Raw genomic sequence first — 12517 nt, forward strand, 5'->3', positions numbered from 1 at the left:
TAATGAAAGCTTACTTTATTATTGTTTAATTGAATGGGGGGGGGGGGGGGGTGTACTTTGCCTCATATTATGTGAGTTTATTTTATTGTTGTTTAATTAACATTATATTAAACTGTCGTTTTTTTGCTCATACATGTTTATTTTAGTAACATAAAGACAATCTTTACATATGTACAAAATTTGTCATGCACCCATTTGTGTTATGAAAAATGGTGTACTTGCTTGAGGGTAAAGTATACATAACTGTAAGTGATCTATTCGGAAAGAATAGTTATCTGATCACTGATTAGCACATATTTAACAGCATTTATGTAAAAATATGCTTAACATTTGACCAAATATGTTGAAGCTTTGTGTGTTGCATAAGGAAGTTCATAATTAGTAGAACAAAAATATCATTCTTTTGATTGTAATGCAAGTAGACACTATTATTTTAACACAAAGGAGTGGAAACTCACACATTTATTTCTGATTCAGGTAATACATTGGGAGACAACACTACATATTCCAAAGGCAGCTAATTTGTCTCCTGAGAGCAAGGATTTGATTCTGAAACTGTGTACATCTGCAGACCGTAGACTTGGAAGAAGTGCCAGTGACATAAAGTCTCATCCATTCTTCACTGGCATCGATTTTGAGAAAGGTCTTCGTCGACATGTGCCACCTCACATCCCAAAAATTCATTACCCAACTGATACATCTAATTTTGATCCTGTTGATCCAGAAAGATTGAGGAACTCTGGTTCTTCAGGATCTGACAAATCGGAAGATTATTCTGACAGTGGACGGCCTTTTCACGGTTTCTTTGAATTTACTTTTCGAAGATTTTTTGATGATGGGGGAGGTCCTTCATATTCTAGGATTAGTCTTGATGAAAATGACAATCAAGGCCCTGTGTATGTATGACATAAGTTGGTGAAGGACTACACTGGTAACGTAGATGGTAGTGCTGCAGTACTGTGGCAAGCAATGCTAACCTGTGATACACTATGGCGCTCTCCTGTTTTTGAGGGTTGCTATTAGTGAAAAATATTTTATTATAAAGTAGTGAAGTGGCCCAGCCTTGAGGCATAATTTTAAAAGCAGTTTAGGTTAAAGTATTCACAACTTTTGTTGTACAAGATGATGATTCAAAAATTGAATCATGTAGTATTTGTGAATAATTTTTAAATACTGTGAATCTTTAAACCTTAATTTTGTAAATGCAGCTGTTTAAAAAATGGAAGCATTTTCCCCATCACCATCAGTCCATGAATTATTGGTGCTCTGTTATGTGAAGGACTGCAATTCACATTGCCATTCTGCCGTATTCTTAACTCTCTTCCATGTCTTGTAGCTTTAAATGTGTGTTATTTGCTGTGTCCTATGTTATTATCAGTTTTCGTAAGAGTGATAAGATTTATTGTGATGTGTGTAATACTTCCCAATCCCCACATTTTTTGACAAGTATCCATTTTAATTGTTGTCTTTTTTTTAAAAAAAGAGGAAAGATTGGGAAGGTTTTGATAAGTGTTTTGTGTTCTAATGTGCACCAGTGCCTGTTAACTGAAGCCAGTATTCTGTCCACTGCTGTGCCTTAAAGTCATTTAGATATCGAGTAAATAATATGCATATAGTGTATAGTTGTTGTTGAATTGTTGTGAAATTCTAAAGTGTCTTGACTTTTCATTGTTAATAACATTTGTGCATACGATTTATAACATGTTCCGTTATAATAATAGTGCTCGATTACTCGTCACGCTATTCTCTCTGCCTTTGTGTGTGTGTGTGTGTGTGTGTGTGTGTGTGTGTGTGTGTGTGTGTGTGCACGCGTGCCTGCAGTTTCTTGTCTTGGAGGGAGACAGAGAGAGCAAACTCGGTGAATTATCTGTAAGCAAGTTTGTTTTATTTAACTTCATAAAGTTTTAAGAGTTACTACTTTAGATGCAGCAGTATTATACACAAGTAAACAGATTGGAGTTGTTATTTAAATTTAAATTCTAACCATTCTGGAACATAAATGCCTTACAATGGAATTTTTATCTGGAATTGTAATATACTTGTTAGATTTAAGTTTGCCATTGAACTATTTAAATCTTTTTTATTATTATTATTTAATAAATTTACAAACCCGCTATAAGCTGGAAGAATCTATAGGGAAGTTAAGACAATATTGGTTGAAATATGTGGACCACTGTTGTAATTTTCCTTCTTTCTTTCCTGTGCTTATTTTGAGAAGAGATTACATTGATGGAAAGTAAGTTGTCTTGTAACCATTATGTTATGGTTTTCCCCAATTAGATTACAACAGTCTGACACATATTTCCACCAAAATATGCTACTTCTCTGCATCACTGATGTTCTCAGTACTCTCTGTGAATCACTGCTATTATAGTTTGACAAACAGGCAACTTGAGTGTTCATACTGCACAGTTCTGTGATCATCAGCTTTGATTTTCACTACATTGTCAAGTAGTGCCAGTCCAGATGTCTTTGTGCAGATGCAAACCTATGATGCCATTAAACATTTTACACAGTAAATTTGTTGATGTTACTAAGATTATACAAGTGTAATGCTTTTTCCTTCCTTCCAATTTATAGTTCTTCCCTTTTTTATGTAGACTGAAAGACTTAGATCAAAGTATTTTAGTGTTTTGAAAGCCACCACATGTAATGTGTTGCTACTCCGGTGATATAACTTAAGAAATCGAAGTATGTTCAGCTGAATATGTCAGATAGTGTGAGCAAGTCAATAAAAATGTAAGGTTGAAAATCCTTTTGAGGGGTGACAAACTGTCATTGTGGACTGAAATCACACAGATGTGTTCCATTTGTTATGTAATTTGTGTTAATGCTGTTGCTGTCATTGTTATTGCTTCAGATGATGTAAAGACAGGTGTATTCCATGACCTTCACTGAGTCTTTTCATCCATGTGGCAGTCTTGTACATAAAATACACTATTTTCATGAGATATAGTTTAGTGCTCTCTTCCACCTCTTAACCGTTCCTTTCTAGATTGCCATTGCTCTTATGTATTCATGGGTGCTAAACATTTAAGGAAAATGTGCCTGGTCTGCAGAACTTCACAGTACATTACACAACTTTATTTTTTGTTTCAAGTATTCTTTGTATTTTATTGTGTTTCAGTTTTTCAGTATCCATACAAAAAAAATCACACACACACATATCCATTCAAAAGATAGCTTGTCAATTTGTAAATATATGAAATGACACAGGAAAACAAGTAGTTTTGAAATGCCCAGTAAGAATAGAAAAATCCAACAAAATAATTTTACTGGCAACAGCTGGACCCCTACAACTTGCCTGGAATCCAAATTATCAGTGTTTCAAAATTATGTCTTGCAGGTGGCATCCTCCTGTACAATGCATTCTTCCAATATGATCTTGAGGTCCATTGAGAGTTCCACCATTTCAAGTGGTATACCACAAATTTCTTCGTGAATTCTTTGTTTCAATTCATTCATTGTCCTTGGCTGAGTCATGTAGGCCTGAATCTTAAGATATCCCTCCAAGAAGAAAATCACGAAAGGACAAATCCAGTGATCTTGTTGGGAGTCAGGAGATGTCACTGAAAAGTGAGGTGACATTGTTACCAAACAATTTTTGCTCAGCCGCCGTTGAGAGCCTGGCAGTGTGTGATATCACACCATCCTGTTGAAACCAGAAGTCATGGAATATTGTTCAATGCAGGTGCAACAAAAGATTGCAACATCTCAACATCCGATCTGAAAGGGCATTCACTGTGATCCACTGTTCGTTTCCAAAAAAGTAAGGTCTGATGAAGTCCCCGTGACAGAACTGCACGCCATACTGTCACCTTGCTGACATGTAAAGGGCATTCATAAACATTATTAGGTTTGATATCTGCCCAGTGAAGATAGTTCTGCTTATTCACACAACCTGCGGGATGAAAGTAGCCCCATCTGACATCCACAGGTTGTCCAGAAATCCATTATCCTTGTTTATTTTTGCCATAATTGGCTGGCTGAATTCTGATCTAAACTGGTAATCATTCTCCTTCAGTTGTTGCAGGATTTGCTGCCTATACAAATGAAATTTTAAATCGAAATGGAGAACTCGGCAAGCTCTATCTCAGAACACCCTGCCCGCAGCTGCTTGCTTACAAGCTTAATGTCATGAGCTCCGTAATACTGAACACGTACAGCTTCAGGATTTGGTGAAGTACAAGCATCTCTCAGTTGTCCAGTTGGTTTCTTTTTTAGAGCAGATCCAGTGACTTCAAAAATTTTAATTCAACTTTTTATTGTGTGTTTCAAAGCAAATCAGCCCATAATACCCTAAGCTGAAAAAAAAAAAAAAAAAAAAAACATAGGAACTCCTTCTGCACACTTTCCAAACCATCATTGTTTCTGGAAAACATTTTTAGGCAGAAGCATGCTGTTTACCATTGCGTTGATCCAAAATTAGCCTACTAAATGGCAAGATTGTTTGCAGTCAGTGTCCCTGTTCTGTAGTGTTGCCAACTGTATATGGCTATCACTACATATTTCAAAAGTTCTCGTTTTTCTGTGTATATTGTACATTAAATTAAAAAAAATGATTTCTGCACTCTATTTGAACATAATTTTGGGTTGTGCCTATAGATGAAAGTAAGTTTTTTGTCTACCTTACATCCAGGTGGCCATTCTGAGGAAAATACATACTTTCTCACCCATCCAAAGATATGTTGCAGCAATTTACCTGTAAATGTAAGTCTTCTCCAGCTTGCTTTTTTCTGATTTGTTCATTAATTGCATTACTGGCCAATGAAAGCATGGCTGGATTGTGCTCTTTGAGGCTTCATTGTGATTTTTTGTGTGTACATGGGAAAGGGTGTGTCTCTGGTATGATGGCGTTAAGGAATCTTCACATTTTGTCCTATCTGGAGGATGCTTTCAGAAAAAGTCTGTTAATGCTTATTGAAAAAATACGAGAAGAAGACTGCTTAAATAAGTCACTAAATATATCATGATTTCTGGGTAAGCTGGTACCACACATAGCTATTTGACCACAAAGAAACTCAGTGGCTTTTTATATTTCTTTTCTGTTGAGATTTACCAACATGAAGTTGAAACTTTGATGAATCCATGTGCATTCATGTATGGTAATAGCACTTTTTATGGGAGAGAGGTGAAGGGGTGCAGTATTGTCTCATCAGATTTTTTTTTGTGGTTTCCTTGTTAAAAAAGGATTGGGCTAGGAGAAATGTATTCCTCATTAATTACGTGCGCCTTTAAAAAAATAGTCTTAAACATTCTTTATAAGAAATGTAGTCACCTCAGCTTTTTATTGTGGAATCAATAAACGAAGTGTGAGCTGTGTTCTCTTCAGTGACCATAGGACTTGAAGTGAGACAGTTCATTCACTTCCAAAATCACTAGAACCAGATGCCAGGACCACTCTTAAAACAATGCCAAGTAAATATCTTACCTATCCTACTCTTTCTGAACCTTCTCCTGTTATGCAGAAAACACTGTTCTGTCAGAAATTGCTCAGAAACATGTGAGAAATTATGCAATACGAATCAGTATTCTACAAAATGATGATCACAAGAGTGTCGAGTTATTTTTCATAAGTTGTGTGTTAACACTTACTAAGTGACTCGTATTTGAAAAAGAATGGGCTGCTCCCATGACAGTTCATTCATTCATGACAATACGTTGCACCCTTTATTTAACAAAATTGTGTGCCCCCGAAACATATTGTTTGGCCTTTGTAATTTCTTGACAGTATTGAAATGTTAAAGATGTGGTTATTGAACTATGGTTCTAGGATTTAGGAAATTTTATCAGAAGACACAATGGATATGAAAGCACAACAGACAGACTGTTGGATACTATAGAATTTAAACAATGATCTAAAATGAATAATTTCTTCTGTTAGTGTGTGTAAATGATTTATTAGAAAGTTTTATCACCAGTCTTAACAATATGCAATTTCTGATTCCATACAACACTTAAGAGAAAAATGTTGGAGAATAATTATCTGCTGATGATGAACTGCAGTCTTGGAGCCCTGGTAATTACATGTGCTTGTTTCTTGATTACCAAGCAGGAGCTGATTTATTTTCATACTGCTGTTACAGTTACAGTGTGAGTCACCTTTTTACTGTGTGAAGAAAGATGTTTAGAATAATCTTAACTATTTCTATATATTATTTCAGTAGGATCCACAGGCAATTAAAAGCTTTGAGAAGAAATATTTCTGAAGCAGGGTCCATTATTATATTCATTATTTTTAGAGGTCTTTTCTGTCTGTAAAAGGAAAACCTTTGATGTCTTACGCAATTAAAGAAGAAATTTCAAGGACTTGGGGGGGGGGGGGGGGGGAGATTGCAGGCTGTTTATTAGGATCAACAATCTGAACGACCTATAATTGTGAATACTATTCTTGCCTACTTATTTGCAGTATAAAAAATCTGTACAAGACCAAACAACTCCATCAAGACTGTGCATCGGAGGTAAAGCACTCATAGTATTAAAAGAGGGAAATCTGTTGTATTACAGACAAAACATTGAAAAAGTAAGGTGAGCTCTCCTTTCGTAGGACTGCAGAGAATTAAATGCCATATAAAGTTTACATTTGGGCAAATATGTAATTAAAAATTCACATTTTCACAGATACAAATAAAATGTAAAAATTGCCGCCTTCAGTATCCAGGGAGCTTGCAGATAGAGAAGATTTGGAGTAAATGAGACTACCAGGGATTGCTTGGAATACTATCCAGAACCCCCATATGGGTAGACACAGCAGTGTCCTCTCAACATTTTGTGCTTCCTATAATCCCACTGTAGTCTCATGTACTCCAAACCTTTCTGGCCTTTTGCAGAAGCAGCCCTCATTCTGAACACAATTGTTTTTGCCTTGTTTTGTTTGAAGAATTTCGACAGATGATGTGAATCGGTTATATTAGTGCTGATAGAAGTACGAGTGTCTTACTCGTATTTCCATAGCTTATAAATTCTGTCTCTGCTACCAAATAAAACACTACTGTTGTAGCTAAACTTGTTTAGCTTCTGTTAATTTAGAAACATGTTATTGAAATACGTGATTTATGAGTTGCTTTTAAGTGAATATGATGGACACTGAATTATTATTTTATGTATTAGAAGACGACAACTCATGATAGTCAAAACAAGTAACCTGCCATCCACCAAATGTGATCAAGACAATTTGTGAATACAAAGCATTTACTGTTTAAGGTTATGTATGCTGCAACTTGGTAATTACATATGTTTTTGTAGCATTTATTCAACTGTTGTTTCGTTTTGAAGTTTGTGACCTTATGGACTCTTTATTACAAAGCATCATTACAAAAAAAAGGTAAATCTGTTCTCTACATGTCTTCATCTACTGTGTGAAGTGACTGACCCAGCTGTTCTTTTTTTTTGGGGGGGGGGGGGGAGGGGGGCTGTAGTTAAAAAATAAATTTAAGCCAGGGTGCAATTTGGCCTTTTTCACTTCAACAAATCATTGCCAGAAATGAGGGAAGTGATAAATGATGGGGACTGACTGAAATTGAATTACGAGCTTTGAGTTTGTATTCTCAGATTTAGTCACTGATCCATCTTACATTAAGTAGGCAATCAGCTGTGGAAACTTCCATATTTGGGAAGCAAGTGACATCATTAGCATTATTAAGTAAGTTACCAGCCTTGGGGACAGAAGGAAACATGATGTGCAGTAAATAGAAATAAATCGGAGCTAGCAATCCTGAGCTTGACTGAGAATTAAGTAGAACATGATAAGAGTATAGAGAGTCAAGAAGAGAGAATCAAGATTAGTGTCAGTTTTATTAACGAAAGACAGACAATATGAAGCGTTTGGCAGAGAAAAAAGTATTTACAGGATTTGACAGTTTTGCCCCCAGGGCCAAGTTTGTACTGATTTTTCACACTGAAGGAAATGTTCATACATTAATGATCATGTAGAAGACAGTTCAGAATATGCTACCTTTGACATCGCAATCATGGTTAAAATAAGCCTGTAATAAAATCTGTGGACTATGAAACACAAATATTGTATTGTAGGTGTTGTCATGAGGATGGGCCACCGAATAATGGAGTTGGTTCAGGAGGTTTTCATCATAGGTTCAAAATTATATGTTGGGTTAGCACACTGGACTCACATTCGGGAGGATGATAGTTCAAACCCACATCCAACCATCCTGATTTAGGTTTCCTGTAATTTCCCTAAATCACTTCGGGCAAATACTAGGATGGTTCCTGAAAAAGGACACAGCTGACTTTCCTTCCCTAATCCGATTGGACGGATGACATCACTGTTTGGTCCCATCCCCAAAGCAACCAACCTACCAAACTTGTATGTTGTATCTGATTTGTGTGCTGTTAAGTGCTGACTAAACACAGAGTGATTTTACTTTGTTTCCACTATTAAAGTTATGAAAAGCTAACAAACGTAGGGAAATATGTTACAGCTAATGCATAGTTTATATTAAAATTATTCTTTGAAATTGATAAAGAATAGAGCTTTGCACCACTTCAGACCTGTTTAAAATAAGGAAAGACCCTTCTTTGTAATTAGTTGGTAATGGGTGCACAGAGTTAACATTACAAGTGGAATAGTTTCAACTTTTTAATAGAGATGACAGGAGGACTCAGATTTGGCCTTGTTTGAGGAATTGTTTTATCAGCTGTAGGAAGGAATTTAAGAATTCATGAAATTCATAGTCAGTACAGCTAAAGTAGAATCTCATTGTTAACTTTCACATACATGACAGTTATTTAATACACCAGTGTCTTAGTGGTAAGATGAATACCATACATTGTGTTCAGTAAAAATTTAGATAGTGATATTACCAATAGAAGGTTTGGGGTTACTTCCATTCACATTGCACGCACATGCTATGACCAAGTGTTGGTTTGGAGTCATGTAGAGGAAGCAGAAGCTTTTTAAGTGCAATATTGGATAATCACTTGGTATTGTTTCTTACATTTGCAGCATTTTATAAAATTTGGCAGAAATATGAACTTTGGTCTGAAATTACTTCTGTCTCCCTTTTTTCCGTAGCCCACCCAACCAAATACAAGCTTGACAATGAGGACAACACATTGCTCTACTGTGATGAACTACAAATGGAAACATTTACATGTAATGGAATTTTCAGTGCCATATGTAACTATTCTGTCCTGAGAAAAAACACAAAGAATAATCTCAAAGATGCTGTAGGTGTATTAAACCCCAAAAAATCCTAAATGTATGTTGGCTCTTCCAGGTATACATACATGTTGCTTGAATCATTTGTATACAGTAGGATTGACATTAGGGCCATAGCCACCAAATCTGTATGTTTTGACATATACGAGAACAGCATAATAATAGACACAAAATGCAGATGATTTTTAAGAGTCATGTGTTAATTTATACCCACAACACAGGACCAAATATAAAGCAACATTATAAGTGATGTAGTTGAAACTCTTATTACCAGGGAAATATATTGTTTTTAACGTATTTGACTTTGTAATTATAAGGCACCAGAGGAAGCAATGTATTAACCAGAGACAGTGACTGAGTGAGGAAGTAATGCAATTGAGAAATTTTATGAAGTAGTGACAAAAGAAAACCTAAAACCACAGTACAAAGGAAATGATGATGTGGTGGTAGTAACAGTGTGTCTGTGTGTGTGTGTGTGTGTGTGTGTGTGTGTGTGTGTGTGTGTGTGTGTGTGTTAGCAATTGCTTTAATTTGATTAGTGTTACCTTTTAACTACATGTTTGTGCCATCAACATGGGAAATAGGGGTAACGGGGGAAGGCCAAAGGTGCTTGGGTCTACAACTGAACAATGTGTTTTACATGCAGCTAGAATTTCTTTATGATGAATATGAAGTGTTAAACTTCAAGAATGCTCATTCAAGGTAATAATTAAAGTACTAGGTCTGTGTTATTGGGAATAATGAGTAATGCAGGCACTATATTTCTTGATGATCTTATTTAAATTTAGTAAAGTAGTGGTGTGCAGAACTGGCATGTAGATGAATCAAGTGCCTTCTCAAAATTCATAAAGTATGTGAATATATAAAATTTGTGTACTTGGTTCAGCATATTATTAAATCTGAAGCAGTCATTTACATGTGACAGTTACATGAGAAAGTGTATATAGTGTGATTTGTAGTAAACATTACAAGATGATAACCACGCAGTGTACAAATTTGCAAGACGTGATTTTTTTTAATGGAATGACAATGATGTGTCCACAACTGTTACTACAGATGTACAAGAGGATGGGCAATGCTTGAAACCAGTAGTGCAAATAAAATACTTTAAACACAGCTTGTGGAATAATGTCCTCCTTCAAATTTATTGGGGCTCTGGGGCCCACCCAGAGTAAAATGATTGAAACGTTATCTGACTGACACCTATAAACGTTTTTTGTGTTCAAAAGTTGCAGTTTAGATGCCCTATGTAAAACTGTCATATGCTGATTGATGCTACAACTGGAATGTTTATATGAGGGTTGGGACTTTAATAGTGGCATCTATTTATTTACAGCTTTTACAAAATAGACACGTGTTTCAAAGTTTTACTGACCTTCAAAGTAGTTACGAGCATTGTGCATAACGCATTGCCAGTGACGTGGAAGTCGTAGCAGTGCCAGTTGTGTTGATAGTTCGAGTGGCACGGTGTATTGTCCAATGAATTTGTAGCAGTTCTGAAGTGAATGCAGTAAAGTGTTTCCTTCAGTTTAGAAATAGAGTTGAACTCACGAGGGCTTAAGTCAGGGGAGTGCAGTAGGTGGTACAGCATTTAGCAGCCCTATCAGTCTAACAAATCAGTAACAGCTTAAACTGTACATGCTTGAGCATTGTCCTGCAGGATGGCCAGGTCCTGCAGAAAGTGTCATCACATCTGTCTCTAAGCTGGCCGTAGGTTGTGTTCCAAAAATGAACAGCATAGAGACAGAAGGGATGACACTTTTGCAGGACCTGACCATCATTTTGCTCAAGCACGTACAGTGCAAGCTGTTACTGATTTATTACACTGACGGGGCTGCTAAATGCTTTACTACCTACTGTGATCCCCTGATTTAAGCCCTCGTAAGTTCAACTCCATTTCTAAACTGAGGGGTACACTTTACGGCATTCGCTTAAGAACTGCTACAAATGCGTCGGGCAACACACTGTGCCGCTCGAACTGTCAACACAACTGGCACTGCTAAGAGTATCCTATGACTTCCACATCACTGGCAACGGGTTATACACAATGCTGGTGAGCTGGTGACTACTATGAAGGTCAGTAAAACTTTGAAACATCTATCTATTTTGTAAAAGCTGTAAGTAAATAGTTGCCACTATTAAAGTTCCAACCCTCGTATCTCTGCAAGTGCGTGCAAAAAGCAGCTTTGTTGCTTCTTATTTGAATACACTCTTGAAGGTGTCTCTCAAAGCTTTTAAATGTGCTCTTAGATTTACTTCTTCTTTGGAGGGAACAAATGAAATTGAGTGGTTATTTTCATGTTGTACAGGTATTGGCAATTTCTTTGATTTGATTAGTGTTACCGTTTAACTGCCTGGCTGTGCCTTCAACATGTCTATAGTATTAACATTTTTTCTGGTAATTTCCTGTAAATGTCTTTTTTTAATTGTTTTGGTTTCATGTTGTTTTGAATGAGTGTTTTTAGTGTCAGACTTTATTGATTCATGTAAAACGTGTTTCTTGTTACATGCGCGGGCCTACTGTAAACTCATATGCTTGTCCCTTCATTGTCCTCCTCCTCCCTGTCCTCTTCTTCTGTACTCTCCATTTTCCATGCAGAGAGTTGAAATCCATTTTAGTAACCTTGCTGATCACTTTTCCATATGAAAATCTAAAAATGACATATCCATTTGCAGTGATGATTGTGACATGTTACACTATAACCTACCAATCAAATTAAAAGAGCTAATACACACACAAAACAATTGTATATATCTAGTGATACCTTGGGTCCTTCTTCATATGCTTTGTTTTTTGTAGATTGTAAGTTGCTCTCCAACAGCTGAAACTGCGTATTGCTTTGCAGTTCGGACTGATTATGTGTAATGAGATTTTATCTAATGACATCACTGTCAATGCGACTTAGTATAGTAAATCTGCCTTCTCTCTCTTTTTACTTTACGCACACACACACACACACACACACACACACACACACACACACATATATATATACACATACACACACACTCACTTTTGCATACATAATATCGTAATCTTCATTTTCTATCCATTACACTGGTTTGTTGTCTTATTACTGTTTGTCTCATATTTTCTTAAAAGTTATGTCACTGATTTTCGTTTCCATCCACTATGTACTGTTCTGTTCCCCTTTATACAGCCATTTTTCTTTCTTGACCTTTGTCCCTTTTATAAAACATTTACCTTTCAGTAATTTTATCCTGTTTTCGTTTCCTCATATGCTTTATTGCATTATTAGTAGAGTTTGACTGATTCATGTATTCACTCATACATTTTGTGGTTTTGTTATTGTTATTTCATTTTCAGATCCAAGTAAT

The 12517-nt window shown here is 36.1% G+C and overlaps 1 protein-coding gene across 3 annotated transcripts in view; it reads left to right on the forward strand.

Annotated features, from left to right (window-relative positions):
* LOC126266638 (serine/threonine-protein kinase Warts-like) overlaps window positions 1-2951 on the forward strand; it is a 198482-nt gene extending 195531 nt beyond the window's left edge. For all 3 annotated transcript variants that reach the window (XM_049971047.1, XM_049971031.1, XM_049971040.1), the window contains exon 8: window positions 478-2951. In XM_049971047.1, the coding sequence (XP_049827004.1) occupies window positions 478-906 (429 nt within the window). In that variant the 3' untranslated portion in view covers window positions 907-2951. The remainder of the gene's footprint in view (window positions 1-477) is intronic.
* The last annotated feature ends 9566 nt before the right edge of the window (window positions 2952-12517 follow it).

The sequence above is a fragment of the Schistocerca gregaria genome, chromosome 1 (assembly GCF_023897955.1).
Source record: "Schistocerca gregaria isolate iqSchGreg1 chromosome 1, iqSchGreg1.2, whole genome shotgun sequence".
Taxonomy (NCBI): Eukaryota; Metazoa; Arthropoda; class Insecta; order Orthoptera; family Acrididae; genus Schistocerca; species Schistocerca gregaria.